Below are 16,540 nucleotides of genomic sequence, written 5' to 3'. Positions count from 1 at the left end.
TTATGTATGGCACAAACATCAACTATGACTCAAGGATATGCTGACGAGAGCCAAAGGTTCAATGGTCATCTTACAGCTTACACATTTTTGCCCTCATGTATGCCCTCATATAATGTGACTATTACACAGAAATGTTTAAAGGCTAACATTAACTTGGGACATCTTGTAATCATAAGGTCAACTTCACTGACAATCATAATGTTCTGCGAAATCAATTTTCCTTCAATTGTTTAACCCTCGAGAACAGAAGGAGATGGCTGTAACCTGTAGCTTAAATAGCATTCTCGAGAATAGAATAGCAGCAGGCAGGAACCACGTGACACCGGGTTCCTTCCCACTCTTCGATAAATTGTACAGAAGCCGCAACTGCAGCTCTCTGCAGTGTGCTTGAGTCGGCCATCTGAGGGTGCTACTAAAGGAAGTCAAGGAGGGGAGGGGTCTCCAAGTGTCTCCTTGATGTTGAGTGCTGCTAAATTAAGCTTTGCGCTCTCATCACGATGCCCCATTAGATAATACACCAACAGTAGCTTTACCCCTTTACTGCTGCTGGAGATTTTTGCCCTGTTTTTTTTTTTTTTTCCTGTCTCTGAGGGAGTATTCGGCACACTCTTTCAAAATAATGTAAATGTTGTCAGTGTGTATGGCCTTCTGTTGGTATGATAGAAGTGGATCTCCTTTTTAAAGGTCGTGAGAAAAGTTCCGACGGTCTTGCCAGTAACGGTTCAAAAGAAAGATGGCACCTCTAGATATGTTCCTTTCAACATTAGTTTGTTGATGTTTTCTCACAGTGGTTTGCTTAAAGCGATGCCTTCAGGTTCTATCCAAGGAACCCCAGTGAGCTTTAAAATGAAGTCTTCTCTATTTATTTATGTTTCCTACAAAAGCCCAACAAGGTCTGAACTCTTGGTCTCTTTTTGGCTTTGTTGTTGTGACAACAGACCAGCCTTTTTTTTCTGAGATGCACATCGTGAGCGCACATTTGGGCCCAGTCTGAAAATGGCCTTGTTCACTTTGTTTGCAGCTCCAGTGAAGAGCGGGGCTTGAATTCCTCCATATTATTTTTGGGTATTATGATGCACACTGCATTGCTGTCCCTGTCCTCATTTTTTTGATGTTGTTATTTTTTTTTCTCTCTTATGTTTTATCTTTTCTGCCAGGGAAAAGTTTAAAGTTAATCTCATGACTGAGGTTTTAATCAGGCCCACATGGGTGCACTTAACTTGAGTAGGTAAAGTGGTTGATGCCTAGTCTGGTGGAGTCTTTTTCTGAAACCTTGTCTCTGTACAGGAAGTCAACACTGAGGATCATTTCTTTCCTGGTTAAATACAGGTTTGCTTTAACTGCTTCCTTCATCACACATTACCTCTGAAATACAAACATTGCGAAATGAAGATTAAATTGTTTGTAGAGTCGGAGGATTGCAGTCTAAAAGCAAACTAAACAAAAAAATGGCAGCAAAGGGGGGCAAAATGAACCAAATTGACCTTGGGCTCTCATTTACAGCCTTTCAGATTTTCCATCTGGAATTAATATCCAATTAGAGATTAGTGATTTTTCACTGTGTTTTCTTGCTGCATTGCTACCCACGTGCCGCAAAGCCCTAATGGATTGACAGAACTGTTTTCAGAGGCAAGCCACACAGTGCATGTTAAACTGTATCGACCAGTCAAATGGAGCATCCTGTTTCCATTGATTAGTATGTTGTGTGAATTTTATTTTCGCTGTTCCATCAGCTTCCGAGAAGCGTTGGCCTCCACTTTAGTGGAGCTTTTATCAGAACTGGCAGCAAGAACTCAGCTGGTTATTTATGTCTCACAAACTGACAACATGCATTCGGTAATATGTAATGTGCTGTTGCTTCTTGGTGCTTGGGCCACTTTTGCAACTTTTCAGTATGCATGACTTTGTTAGACCCAGGATAAATTGAAATGATTCATATATGCAGTACATTTGAGTAAATTAGAAAACCAACAAACCATGCTAACACCCACATATTTCTTCCTTGTGTTTTCAGTTAACTGTCCATCTTATTGACTTTATTTTTGACATGGCTGCCTCTCCTCTGAGGAACCCCAGACAAACGGGTTTAAATGGCTAGATATTTGTTTGGGAGTGAGTCACATCATGACCGAATGCCTCTCTGTAGGCACAGCAGAGGTCTTAAATGTCACTTGGGGGTTGACTGTGATGTTTGATGTGGGATTAAGGCCACAATGTTTCCTAATATAACTTGTAGTAAAATCCCCTACTACTATGCTGTCTGAACTGATTGCTCTACCTCGTGTGTTTGGACATATTTTGTCCTTTTCAGTTCATTTGCACTATGGGGGCAAATGCAAAATGGGTCTTTGCTGACATCATTTAGTACTGCTCTTTTCTGTACACTCTTAGTTGTAGGGGAGTGTGCTTTCCCCCATTAGTGGCGCACACAGAAGCCTTTTAGATACTGTGATATTCTAGACATAATGAGAATGCCTTGGCACATAATTGTGAATCTTGTTGTCCCCTATTCTGTCTGTTGAGCTTCTATAGTAAGCCCACTGTTGATGCAGACTGTAACTCTGGTACCTGTCAAACAGAAAATTACAGCTATTAAGGGCTTACTTTTGTCGGGCCCCTGTAGCTGCTAGGAGGAGTCAGCAGAGAGAAGCTTGTGACGTACTGAAAAGGGTGTTCAGCAACATCAGTGTCGGGAATGACTGAGGGGGAGCATTTAGATGTTGGTATATCAGATGAGGCTGAAGGGTGTAACAGCAGTTTTAAAAAGACATGACTTATGAAAGGGTCTTGACACAGGAAATGACCAAGTACACACCCCCCCCCCCCCCCCCCCCCCAAACTTCTGTTAAGATGATACTCAAAACGAAAAGTAAAGACTTCAGCTGATGGCCATCTGGCTGCGATTGTACATACATCTGCGGTTGTGTGAGATGTTGTATTAACTTGCAGAAAGAGGATAACATACTGTTCTAATGTTCCTTCCACAGGGAATCTGTTTAGACAGCCTCCATATTTGTTTGTGCTCGGCTGTGTTCGCTATGGAGGAAGAAAAAAAAAAAAGTGGTGACAATTTCAGAAACTGCAGAAGTAATGCCACACAGACTGACTATGCTGAACATTCTGACGGCTCAGCTACCTTTACTGCCACTCAGTCAGATGCTAGTGAAGACCATGACACACTCAGGTTGCACCTAACTGTAAAGACTTACAGAAGCGTAGATTAACCTCTGTTTCCTTGTCTTTTTTTTCCCATTTGGAGAGATTGCTCCGATTGGCTATTAAGCTGAGCTTGTATATCCTCTTAAACACGCATACATTGTAGGTCCTGGCTGGAGGAGCAATGTTGAGGTGCGTTTGAGAGCAAGTTTTTCGCTGAGATACCGCTAATAAGCAAACTGCATCACAGTGATTCTCTGGATGACCTGCAAATTGAAATGGTAACACATGAATGCAAACAAAGACCACCTTCAGTGGAAACTTATATGATAACAGTTCTAAACAATATTCACATGAGTTAATCTACTGGGGAAAAACATCAAATGATACTTGAATTGAAAGGCATGAACCTCATTTGTTGACAGTTGAAATGACCAAACTGTGGACCTGAATGGGAAGCACAAGCTACCAGGGCAGCCACATTAAACTCACACCAATAATGGTGACATTTCACTTGTGATTAGAGCTGTAGATGTTGCCCATCCTCTAATGAAGTCGAACAAACCTGTTCTGTCAAAAAGTACATCTGCAACCTTAGAAGTCTGTCAAAGTGCCCGAACACCCACATACAACCGAACCATATCATACATAAATACACATAGACTGTCAGATAAGCTCAGTGAGGCCTTTACAGGCACTCTCCAGCTCTAGTGCTGTAAACGGCCCAAATTTGGACAAGGATTCCAGCCAGATAGTCGTGTGCCCTGAACAGGAGGCCGCTGTGTGTTCATGTGTATCTGTTTCCCTTGTCCACGCTTTTGTTGTCATAGCAACCCCAGAAGAGAGGGAGACGGTCTGTGCACTGTGTTCAATTATGGGTTTGAGATGTTGAGAAGGGAAAAAGTTTTTGTTATTATTACTGAATGACAGTTATTTCTCCGTTTATCCTGATTATTTACTATGATGGCTGCCAGTGGAGCCTTGTTCTCACAGTTATTAATTTCTTATGAGTAGGGCACTTTAGCTGCATATACACTATTATTTTTTTTGTTTCTAAAACTCTAGCTCTTGGTTTTGAGCCATTGCTTTGCAAGTCACCTTGTGTGTCTTTGACACGAGATAGCCTCTTAGCTTTAAGGCCTTTGTTTGTATTTAATGAAAAGTGCCCTGCTGGCTCCCCCGTCTCTTTCTTTGTTTTGCATGTTGACAGCTTTCTCCCTCCACAGCCACATGGGTAAATAAAGCTCCTGCAGCCATTACAAGTTTGTATTCATTCTGAAACTAATCTAAATGTCTGCCAGTTATCTTGATTATACACAAAACATTACGAAAGTCTTTCCTTTTTTAGTCCCTTTTTCTTTTCTTTTTCTCATAGTGTAACCTTTTGGGTTTCTTTCTCCAATGGGTTAAACGGCAAACCTTTCCCTGCTGTCAGAGCTTGCAAACTGTATGAAAGTACACAGTACTCCCTATAAATGAGCATCCATGGCAATAAAACTTGAAGCATATAAACAAAAATGCTATGTCTGCTTGCCTCTTAGTCTTTGTGAACAAAGATTGCGCTCGGCAGATGAGACTTTCTGCTATGAAGTTAAGCAAATTGGGTAGAATCCTTGATATTTAGAAATCTAACAACTGATAGTTTCATTCATCCATTGACCTAACACAAAATGATTGCAGCCAGCTGAAATAATTGCACTCAAACGATTACATAATTGTGACATGCCTGTATCACCACTATCAAGGACGTTACACTGATCTATGATTAGCATCTGTTGCTTCCATGAAAGAATCAATGAATCCCAAAGAAGTCAGATCCCCAACTGTAATTCTGATTTTGTTTGTTGTCATTCAAGGATACGTTGATCATTTTCAAACACGTGTGGTTTTCTAGTGTGCTGCTTAATATTGTTTCTTGTCCCCAGCACAAGATAATTGTGCAACTCTTAATGATCAGGGTTGATTAGGCGAAGAAGATGAGTTCTTGGAAAGGAAAAGGCATCGTGTTCGGTTGTGTCAGTGGTTTGGTTTATCATGTGACCTGTCAGGCTGATGTGCCGAGCTGATCTTTTAAGTAACAGCTGGTTTTATAGATCTCTTTAAATACTACTACTTGTTGTATAAAGCACGTAAACACAGCGCTCCAATGGCCCTATCAGAAGTGTTGCACTGTACGGTATTTAAAGCACCCCCGCTATGTGCAGGCATTTTGGGAATGCTCCGGCTGTCTTAAACAGTTTGGGACACACATAGCAATTTATCAGACGGACTATAATGCTCTTTCCCACTGACATAAGCTCCCATGCATGTGTGCTTGTACGCTCGTGCACTGATGGATAATCACTCATAGACACACTGGACACTTTGTGTTCTGACTCTCCTCTCTGCCGTCTCTCTTTCAGGCATGCATAGATGACAATGTTGACATGGTGACTTTCCTGGTGGAGCATGGTGCCAGCGTCAACCAGCCTGACAACGAGGGCTGGATCCCTCTCCACGCTGCAGCATCCTGTGGATACCTAGACATAGCAGAGTAAGTATTTTGGAGCAGTTTCTTTCTTTCTTTTGTTTTTTTCTCTCGGTTTCTAAGAAACTATCGGTTCCATCAGGTTTGTTTTTTGCAAACTCATCCGCACTTCCTGTTTTGTTTCTAGAGTAACTTCTTCTAAGACATTTGACTAACTGCCCCACTCATCACAGAACCTTTTGCTCTAAAAATTGAAAGAAACTATCCGATCAGTGAGGCCAGTAATGCCGCTGTATTTCTTGTTATTATAAATGTTTTTAACTTTTGTAAGTATGTTTTATCTGGTTGGATAAAATAACATAAAAACGGCACTAAATATATAAGATGTGCAATTTGTTGTCTGCCCTCCACAAAATGTCATTTCACCACCACAGACCCATATCATTTACCTTTGCGCAGCATTTGTCTTTATTAAACTCCCATTTAATTTACCCTCTTATCTTTTTCATAGCGCATGAGGTTGTTTAAACCTTGAGGAAAAAGCACATGAGATTCTTGTTTTAAACTGTTCGACCGTAGCCTCGAACTAATGTGCTGCCTTCGCTGACCTCTGCGCATTTGCGCGCCCAATTAGTGAACTCTGTCCTTGTGTTGCTGTTGGCAGTATTGGCACTCAAAATGCCCTAATGTTTCAATTATCCCGCTTAACACTGCACGATGGTATTGTAGTCTCATGCTAATTTGTTTGGGTGAACACGGCACACAGCACGTGTTGCACTGGTTTTCCCTTTCACTATTTAAAAAAAACCAACAACATTGTTTTTTGAATCATCTCTGAATTAAACATCACCTTCACTGACTGCCAATTGGGGCATTTTTAACTTAAAATTTCAACCAGTTCGCTGAACACAGAAGGTATTGGGCCATTGTTGTCACATTTGTACAGGCGGCCAATCATACACAGTGCTGGTGTGATGTAAGATGATATAGAGAGATTGGGGTCATCCACAACATCTGCAGATGCACTCAAGTATTTTTTTCTTCTGCTTTTAGCCTTTTGTCAGGTAAGAACATGGCTCATAGGGTGTAAACACAACAGAGATGTTATCAGGCTATTTAAACGGGCTAAAGGAGCTCAGTTATACTCATTGTTCAGCATATTAAGTGTTCCGTGACCTCTTTTACTTGTGTGTTACATTTCAGGAACTTGTTTTTTTTTCTCTTTTCCCCTCCCAATAAATGTAACTAGCAGAAGAGAACATGAACTTGCGGTGTAAAAGCTTTATGAGCAGTATTGATATGAAAATGAGTCATGCATATGACATTTGTACATATGTGTTGTTAAGCCTGAGTTGAGTTGGTCTCATGAACACAGCTGCAGCACAGGGCAACTCCAACAGAAAACAAGAAGTTTGTTGTTGTGGCGTCTTGAGTGAAAAGGTCAAGTGGCTGCACTAATATGGATGACTAATGGAGACATAATGTCATAGTGAGAAACTCAGCAACCTGATGTAGGCGGTGAATTCTCAGTCGACCCATTTAAATCCCAGCATCTTCATTCACAATAGCGGGAACTGCCAAGCAGGGCTGTATCTGTTTGCCCCCGGTGTCACCGCAGCCATCTAATTGTAGGGTTGGGTAAGAATCCCACAGTGGGACTGCAGACCACAAAGCTATCAAACCTAGTTAAACCAACCTAAAATAGGCAGAATAGAAAGTCCAATCAAAAAGATACGAAACGTTGAGATGTAATTGTAGTACGTCAGTTGCCATTTGGGTGGAAGTCAAAAACACAAAGTGTGTTTCAAGTGGTTTGTTGGTCTAATGAGAAGGGCCTGAGTCTCACCACAGCTTTAATTGGAAGCAGCTGAAACTCAAGATGCTGAATGGTTCAAATTTGCTGCGAGGCATTGGTGAGTTACTGCGAAAATGGATAATTATGCTCCTTAGTCATTTGAATTAATTTAATCAGTGTAAATTATGCATATGATATGAATTTGTTGGGACAAAGTGACAAAATAGCAGATACATCGGTGTCAGCTGGTATTTTCACTGAATTAACTGCAGCTTTGTACAGCTCATGTCTTGCAACGGTTTCTTTATCAGTTTAAGGAAGTTGTGTTTGCCTTTCACCCTGTTATCCTGCTACAGTTTAACCTCAAACCGACCACAATAATGCAGGAATCTGCTGGCTTTTCCCCAAAGAATAGTTGTTCCTCCAGAAACATTTAGAAGCATTTTTTCACAAACATCTGCTGACACCTGCCTGAGTGATTTCTGTATTTATTTATTTATTTATTTATTTATTTATTTATTTTTCCCTCAGGTATCTCATCAGCCAGGGAGCCAATGTTGGAGTTGTGAACAGCGAGGGGGAGACGCCTCTGGACATCGCTGAAGAGGAGGCCATGGAGGAGCTTCTGCAAAATGAGATCAACCGACAAGGTACAGTATGACAAAGCTCTTTAACTCGAGCCCATGCCGCATGCTAGTCCCTCTCCCTCATCTATCCAAGTTCTTCCATGAAAATTAATTGTTTATTATTAGTCCCAAAAGAGTCTGTTCTAAGAAAGCATGTAATATGTTAAAAAGAACAGATTGAATTGGGGGTTTGATTGCTTTATGGCAGAGCTTCAGTTTGTCACCAGCACACTGTAAAATGTTTGGATCTGAATGAATCATATGATGGCTATAAATCAATCCTTTGGTTGTGATCTTGATGGCTTGCTGGATGAGTCCCAGCTTGTTTTTGTTTTTTTTGCATGCATGAGGAACGAGGAACTCGATTCTCGTGGTGCGTCTTGTCACCTGCTGTTTTTCCTTTGCTCGATGAAACCTTACATAATATAGAATAGTTACGCAGCTGTGTTGTCAGCTCTCATGTGATGATTCTAAAGTAAAACCCTGGGTCTTACTATTTTTGGCCGGGGCAGTCTCGATGAAAGGCCCTCCCTCATGGCAAGAGGCCACGCTCAGATGTGTTAGCTGGCCCCAGGCCAGAGGGGTGCTCCTCTGCTCATATCTTCTCCTAAATGTTGCATGGTTTGGCCTTCTTTGAAGCGTGTTTTGCGTTCCCTTCTTCAAGCTGTAAACGGTCAATCTCTGAACTTTCAAATCAAGGTGCAAGTGTTTAAAAGCATATGGCGTCCAGTAATTATTACACCCAGAATGTTTTTTTTCCTTGTCGTGCTCCTTTGCTGTTATTATGTAATGGTGGTGAGAAGTGCACCCACCCAGACCTCAGGCATGTCGACCAGAGGCAGCTGTCAGCTTTGATTTGGCGATGCCTATTAGATGCTCTCCTCTGTTCATCCTCGCGCTGCCTCCTTTAAACATCCATCACCAACTGAAGCAAAAAGCTAATGTCACTCCACATTACCTGTGTTCACAGACTTCAGCGAGCCGGATGATTTTTTTATTTATTGATACAGAATTGTAAAATTTAAAGATCTGCTCCACTGCAGAGTGAATCTGTGGTCATCCTGGCTCAGGGCTGCTGCTGACAATCCACAGCTCAGGTTTTTTTTTTTTATGCGAAAGCTAGCAGGCAGCATTATGCAACTGGCTGTTGTGTAATGCTTCTGTATGTTTGTAATTTCATTCTCTCCTCTCAAAGACACGTCAGTTATGGTGTGAAATTTGTGAGCAAGTGTCCATGGTTTCCCATTTGCAGGGACAGGTTCTGTAGCCTCTCCTCGGTTTTGATTCTGTGAAATGACTGGAGAGTCTTCTCTGACAAATGCTGCATAAAAGCTTCTTCTGTCCTTGTGTTGGACTGGAGGTGGGCTGCCTCAGAGTGATTTTTAGCTTGCATTCTGTTGGTATTGGGTAAGGTGTTGCTGAGAGGAGAATAATTTGGACTGCACTGGCAGCAGCTTTCTGAGGCTTAAACCAACTTATTTTTCTAGTCCTCTCTCTTTTGACTTTCCAAAACGATAAAACTTAAGTCACCTTACCTCCAAAGCTGTTAATATTTGCCTAGATTTATTTATTTTTTGTATTTTCCCAATGTCAGGGTGGGAGATGTGCTCCTCTCTTTTAAAAACTCAGCTTTGAACTGCTGCCAGCTCTTCTCACTTTGCTCTTGTTCTGTGGTGCTACTTAGAGGCCATTAGACTCCCAGCTTTTTATAGACACAGTGTAGGCTACTTCCCAAGTGATCATGGGATCTTGCTCTACCTGGCCAACTATTCTCCATAATGACAGACCTGCTCTAATGAATTTTAGAGTGACTCTGTGCGTTTATAGTAATGTATACATTGTCTTTTCTGTAATGTTGCTGTGAATTTAGCTTGAATTATGGCATAATGTCAGTTGTATTGACTTTAAAGCAGTATGTTAAACACAGGACAGTTACTTGGAAGACATTGCTGCATCACTGAATTGAAGAAACGGTGTCAAAGAATGTTTGGCTCCACCGTGCTAAGTGGCGATGAGCCCCTTTCAGGTTGTTCCAATCTCTATGTTTCCGTTTCAGCCGCTATATCATGGACCCAAACAGTTTATAGTTTGGTTGGCAGCAAATTTGCACCACGTGGAACGATAAGTTTGCCGTATGGTTTGTAGTTCAAGCTTGTGTGTGTGTTTGGGTTGTTTTTCACAATGATATTTAATACGAACAGACCCATTTTCAGACACAGTTGCCCTTTTGTTGGTTTAATGCGACCTGAACAAAAACGTATAAGATCAGCTGAAATTTTGGCTCGTATCCCAGCAAACCCTTTGGGTTGTTGTTGATATTCTGGAGTTCAGTGCTGCTAACGCTCAGCTGAAAAGTCAGTGGGTTGTGAATCAGAAAGATTTTAGAGGGTCATGTGTTCCAACCAGGTGTCCACAGGACAATGCACGCCTGTTTTCACTGTTACCCTGCATGCATCGTATAGCACTGACATAGTGACCCACTTAACCAGCTGAGCAGCATGTGTTTACAGCCACTATTGTTTTGTTAAATTGACAGAATAGTGGCGTGAAACACCTCCCTTATGGAAAACAATTGCTTGACAACACCCTTGTGTGAAGAGATGGTGCCATGATCATGTTGGGCCTATTTGTCCTTTTAAAAACGGGTTATTCCAAAGTCTGGCTCTGGAAAATTTTATGGTTCTCTGAATTTAAATATTTGACTTTCTCTCTTCTGTGAACCTGTTCATGCATGCCAAACATTTGCATTCTTTTTTTTAGATGTAACACAAATAGATCTCATAAATAAGTTGTGAGGATTGTGCTTCTTCTTCCTTTGACTTCAGTGTTTCAGCCGAAAGCTTGCCCCCACGTTGCGGGTCATTCCTGAACGGACGTTTGACAGTGTCGGTCTTCTCTGTCTCAACAGGGGTTGATATTGAGGCAGCCCGAAAAGAAGAGGAGCGGGTCATGCTGAGGGATGCCCGGCAATGGCTCAATAGCGGCCAGATCCAAGATACCCGGCATACAAAATCTGGTGGAACGGCGCTTCATGTAGCTGCTGCAAAAGGATACGTGGAGGTTTTAAAGTAAGCCGCGGTCTTGATTCCCCTGTTAGTTTACACAATGAAGAATATCTGCAACATGTGTAACGACCAACACATTTATAGCTTGTTGTGACATAAAGCCTGTCTTGTATGTTGAATACTCGACGTGTCTTGGTCTCTGCAGCTCGTCACCTTGCTTTTTGCATCATTGTCTCGGTGGATTGTTAATACAGTTTAGCTGCTCCCAAATAGGAACTGCAGTAGCCTGTATATCTGGTCTGGGAAGCCAGCCAGCACGCTCTGCTGCCATAGATACCTCTAAGACCTGCAAAGTTTTGCACAACTACCATACACAATGGGGAATTTAATGTCTTCCCCCATATTAGGAGCTGCGTTGCCTAATAATTGAAGGTTTGAAATTTGACATCCAGCTTTTCTAAGGGATGACTAAAACTTTAGGATTATCTCTCAGTAATATCTCTGAGAGGACTATATTTTGTTAATCTGACCTGGGGTTGCAAATCCTGATGCAATTTTGAAAGCCTGGACCCTGGCAGCACCTTAAAAGATTAGTTGACAGAATCCAATCCGGGAACCACATTTGCTAATTCACACGAAAACTATTTTTGTTTTCTCCCTCCCCCTTTTTCCAAATCTCTCATTGTGCAGGCTTTTAATCCAAGCAGGGTATGATGTAAATGTTAAAGACTACGATGGCTGGACTCCTCTACACGCAGCATCACACTGGGGCAAAGAGGAGGCCTGTAGGGTCCTGGTGGAAAACCTATGTGACATGGACCTCATTAATAAGATGGTGAGCAACTGAAGTTATGAGGTAATATGTCGGTATGTGCGCTGTGCCGTCCATAACTTTGTTTGTATTTCTTCCCTCAGGGCCAAACTGCTTTTGATGTAGCAGATGAAGATGTTCTGGGATACTTGGAAGAACTACAAAAGAAACAAAATCTGGTGAGTCGGTGGGACTGCTGATTGGAAAATCTGTTGTATCTGCTCAAAGCAAATTAACGAACTTGGACGGGTTCTTGAGAAACAATCTGATTTCATCGTCTGTCCAGGATTCTAAGTCTCCTGCTGTTTTCTTTCTTCCAGCTGATGAGTGAGAAGAAAGACGTTAAGAAATCTCCTTTGATTGAAACGACAACCACGGGGGATAACAACCAATCGCTGAAACCACTGAAGAGGTAAGCGATTGGACAAAAACGATCAAAACAGTTTTCACGTTGTTATCAAACACCCTACAGCGAAGGCCTCACATTTTGTGCTTCTGTGCGTTTCAGTAAAGAAACGCTACTCCTGGAGCCTGAAAAGAGCGCTCCACGCATTGAGACCTTAGAACCTGAGAAAGTGGATGAAGAGGAAGAGGGGAAGAAGGATGAATCAAGCTGCTCCAGTGAAGAAGAGGAGGAGGAAGATTCAGAGTCTGAGACTGAAGCAGGTACTGTGTCCATCTTGTTTTAGCCTTGCAAATGCTCTAAAATGACCCTGCACAGTGGCTTTTTTTTTAAAAACCTTTTTGTTTCAACTCCTTTAGACAAGAACAAGCCCTCGGCAGCGGTAAGCAACAGCACTACGCCCACTCCTACCACCGTCGGCGTGTCATCACCAACTAGCCCAACTAACCAGGTGACGACTCCTACTTCACCTATTAAAAAGGTACGAGTCTTACATGAAGCCACGACACATGAGATTGTAAGCTGTGTTAACTTCAAAGCCGACTGAAGATAGTTGGGGTTAACATAAATGAGCTTAGAGTTCATATTCCAGACCATCACTCGTATAGTTGTTCCTGGTTTTGATTTGCTCTTTAAGGTGCCGCTAACCGATGTCGCAGAGGCCTTGAGAATGAGAGTTAAAACTAATCATCAGTGGTGCTTAACAACCATGCCACTGGCCCACATAGTTTGGATCGTGAGTGGCAGTATTCTACAAGTTGTTAGTGATTTACTAAGATGTCTAGGTTCTGTGTGGGTGAAGTGTATAGAGCTGTAGATTGGGGTGGCTGTTGGGGTGGAATAAAGGCGTTAGTCGTGTCCCACTTTTGGCTCTGCTGCCCTCTGCTGGCGTAAAAGCATTTAACCAAAGCGAGCATGGCAAATTTTTCCAAGAGCATGTCTTCTTCTCTCATTCCACTTGCTGAAAATATAAGCCAATGCGACCTCCTGTGTGACTAATAGAATCTCCAGAAACTGTTTTGAACGCTCATGAACTCCTTGTAGAGGGAAATGTTTTCCATAAGAAAATGGGGATGATACAAAGCCCCGACTGTTCTTCTATTCAGTTTGTAATCCAGACACCACCTGCAAATATTTCTAAATCTCCAATTAGAATGTTGAATCTTAAACGGAGGATTTCCCTCACCTTCTCGGTTGTGATTATTAAATTTCACCCTCTAGTCTGTCTGTACACAAGATTTTTTTTCTTTTTTTTTTCCTGCTTCTTTTCTTGCAATAAACTTCCAAACCTTATTTGAAGCCTGGTGCTAACACACCACAACAACTTCTAATGAATGGGTGATATTTTTGAAAATGCCCTGTTGGATCTGTTACTTACTCAACTGAAAGTATTGATGGTGTCCCTAGTTTGGCACCGCGTGGTGTGACTAGGCTTTGTAAGGTCTGTCCTTGCCCATTAAGTGTTTTTCTTTTGCTGCTGCTTCTGTCTTATTCTGCCTTTTTCTGTTTCAACCTTTCTGTCCTCCTCCCTCTTTGCATCTTTCTCATCCCCGGGCTCTTGTCTTGGTTGGCTTTAGTTTGATTATATTACTCCTCTCATGCCTTTGGCGGAGCCAGGCTGTCCTGCATTGTGGCGTCAAGGTTTGCGCAAAACTGGCATTTCTCTTGTGCCCAAAAAACCTATGGTGAGGCATTGGTGTGCACCAGAGTTGTTCTTTCATCCCTCATGCACTTTTGCACTGACAAAGCACTACAATCTCCCCTAACCACCCTTACCTGATTATAGGTGATGCAGGGTTTTTCCACTTGGCTGGGTTTGCCTGCTGTAGTGCTCCATGCCACAGTAAACCGTGATGATGGCAGCCCTTCTCCAGAGGATTTCTGTTTACTTCTAGCGTCTCTTGAGGTTAACTCGAACATTTGCCTTACTCTGGTGAAGCAGAAGGATCCATCACTTGTGAAGGAATCAGAGAAATTTGAACCAGCTTGCAAAATGAACCGAGCTTAATTGGTAGCTCTGCCAAATTAGTCTGTGTGGTACAGTAGAAAAGCACGATTCAACTGATCGTGGTTTTGTTAGACACAGCACAGATGATAGACCCAGTGGAAAAATTCGACATTAGTGATTGAGCCCCCCCCCGACACTCATCAACATTACATGGCGCTGTTTTCACTTCAACAACTGCACTGCTAATCTTTGTTTTCACATTGTGTCTGTGTGGCATCTGTGTTTTCAGTTGCTTGTCTGGTTGTTTTTTTAAATCTGTGGTCAGACCCCCCCCTCTTAAAAAAAAATAAAATAAATAAAGACAAATTTTGACCTCGCATCCCACACAGGTTGAATGAATCATTCTTGAGGATCACTGAGAATAGCACGTACTCAGGAATATAATTTTGGGCTCTTAGCTGAGTCAGGGACAGTTGTGTATTTGTGGAGTTTGAGTCTAGGCCGTACATATCCGAGCTGGCATGTTCTTCCTTGTAAATAGTCTCTTTTAGGTTTTGACCACAGCCCTTCTGGATTAATCTAAATGGTTTGACCTTACTGACGTTTTTGCTACTTACCAAGATAACTAAAAATCCCAGTTAACAAGGTCTTACACAAAAAAAATGGGATAATTCCGTGTTCTCAAAGTCACTGCCCAAATCTCCTATTCAGGTTGTGCAGCCTGCTGGAAGGGTCTCAACTAAAGTGGAGGAGGAGAGGAAGGATGAGTCTCCGGCGTCATGGCGTTTGGGTTTGAGGAAGACGGGCAGCTATGGGGCACTCGCAGAAATCACAGCCACCAAGGAAGCTCAGAGGGAGAAGGACACCACAGGGGTGATGCGCTCTGCCTCAAGCCCTCGTCTCTCCTCATCTCTCGACAACAAGGAAAAAGAGAAGGTCAGCAATGAAATACTTCATTGTGTTCAGCTATGTGCTCGGTCGTGGATGTCCTGGAACATATGTATGCACACAGTCAGGCAGGCAGACAGTGAACACTTACTTCTGATCTTTTTGCACATGTTTGAGGAGGGATTTATATTATGTATTATACTTAGAGCAGTTGGCATATTAAAATTTAGCCACTTAATTTTTTTCTGTTAGGCATATCATGATAACGCCTTCAGGAGAATTAGAAGACATATTGACCTGCTTGCTGCAATATATTAGAAAAGTATTAATACTTTGTCTTAATGTTACTATGAACTGCTGAGCGATTAAAAGTTAAAAACCACATTTTTACAGTATATGAAGTCGAGTATTCTTGTAGTGATGCTCAACAACCGCTCTTCAGTAATTACTATAACATGAGCCTGTTTCTTTTTTCTTTTTTTTTTTTTTTTGCTCCTTACAGGAAAAAGACAGAGGAACTCGGCTCGCCTATGTGGCTCCAACCATCCCCAGGAGACTGGCCAGTACTTCAGACATAGACGAGAAGGAAAACAGGTGAACCCCTGAAGCCAAGTAGTGGCTCTGTGCAGACAAGCACTGGCATGAGTAGCTCCTGTTGCTCACTGCTGCGTGTTGCAGGCAAAAAGCCCCGATGCTCTGCATGGTGTGCAATGCCTTTAGCAACAACTGAAGTGTTGTGCTTGAATGCTTTATGTTGGCATATAATAGAACAGAAACGGGTACACTTCTAGTGTCAGTATCTGTTACTGGAAGCATTGGATACTATTGTAGCTTGTGGATCCCCAGGGACTCTACTGCTCTGATACGTAGCGGCTCTTACACCCGACGACGCTGGGATGATGACCTGAAGAACAGCGAAGGAAGCACATCCACCAACCGAACCTCCAGCTACCAGCGCAGGTTAGCCTCAGGCTGCAATATAAATCTGTGCCAAAGTTTCATGCCTCATCTCAGCAGATCTCTGCTCAATCAGATGAGACGTGCGGATCCATTACGAGGTTGGCTTGCATAGCTTTGGATATAAACTCTACTTGGATATCAGTGATATTGATTTTGTCAGTCACTTGAGGGACATTTTGATTGTCCGTTAGATACGTTTGTACTTGCTTCCAAACATAGGCAGCTATAGAAAGCTATGCAAATCAGCCCAATGCCTCTGTATCACTGCCATGGAGTCTGTTGCATGACTGTACCTGTCCTGTCAGGTTGCTGTGTCACTGAGAAATGCATCGCTGGGGTATTTTAACGAGCCTAAATGCTGTCAGATAAATCATGTTCGTGGCACAGAACCAAGACATGGACTCGCACTGCATTCATATCATACGGGAGAAATGCTGGCCTTGAGCCTAATGAAAACACCGTAGTTTCACATCATAAAAGC

The 16,540-nt window shown here is 42.3% G+C and overlaps 1 protein-coding gene across 6 annotated transcripts in view; it reads left to right on the top strand.

Moving 5' to 3' along the window:
• The window catches only part of ppp1r12a (protein phosphatase 1, regulatory subunit 12A), a 40,898-nt gene that overhangs the window by 11,706 nt on the left and 12,652 nt on the right, over positions 1–16,540 (top strand). For 5 of the 6 annotated variants that reach the window (XM_072377720.1, XM_072377717.1, XM_072377718.1 and 2 more), the window contains exons 2-12: positions 5,559–5,689; positions 7,950–8,068; positions 10,953–11,112; positions 11,740–11,884; positions 11,965–12,039; positions 12,181–12,272; positions 12,369–12,526; positions 12,623–12,744; positions 14,923–15,147; positions 15,602–15,693; positions 15,946–16,059. In XM_072377720.1, the coding sequence (XP_072233821.1) occupies positions 5,559–5,689; positions 7,950–8,068; positions 10,953–11,112; positions 11,740–11,884; positions 11,965–12,039; positions 12,181–12,272; positions 12,369–12,526; positions 12,623–12,744; positions 14,923–15,147; positions 15,602–15,693; positions 15,946–16,059 (1,433 nt within the window). The remainder of the gene's footprint in view (positions 1–5,558; positions 5,690–7,949; positions 8,069–10,952; positions 11,113–11,739; positions 11,885–11,964; positions 12,040–12,180; positions 12,273–12,368; positions 12,527–12,622; positions 12,745–14,922; positions 15,148–15,601; positions 15,694–15,945; positions 16,060–16,540) is intronic. The other variant, XM_072377716.1, reaches the window with a different exon arrangement.

Source organism: Leuresthes tenuis, unplaced genomic scaffold (genome assembly GCF_036924035.1).
Source record: "Leuresthes tenuis unplaced genomic scaffold, fLeuTen1.0.hap1 SCAF_23, whole genome shotgun sequence".
Lineage (NCBI taxonomy): Eukaryota > Metazoa > Chordata > Actinopteri > Atheriniformes > Atherinopsidae > Leuresthes > Leuresthes tenuis.
The sequence above is the reverse complement of the archived record's forward strand: the minus strand, read 5'-3'. Positions and strand labels throughout refer to the sequence as shown.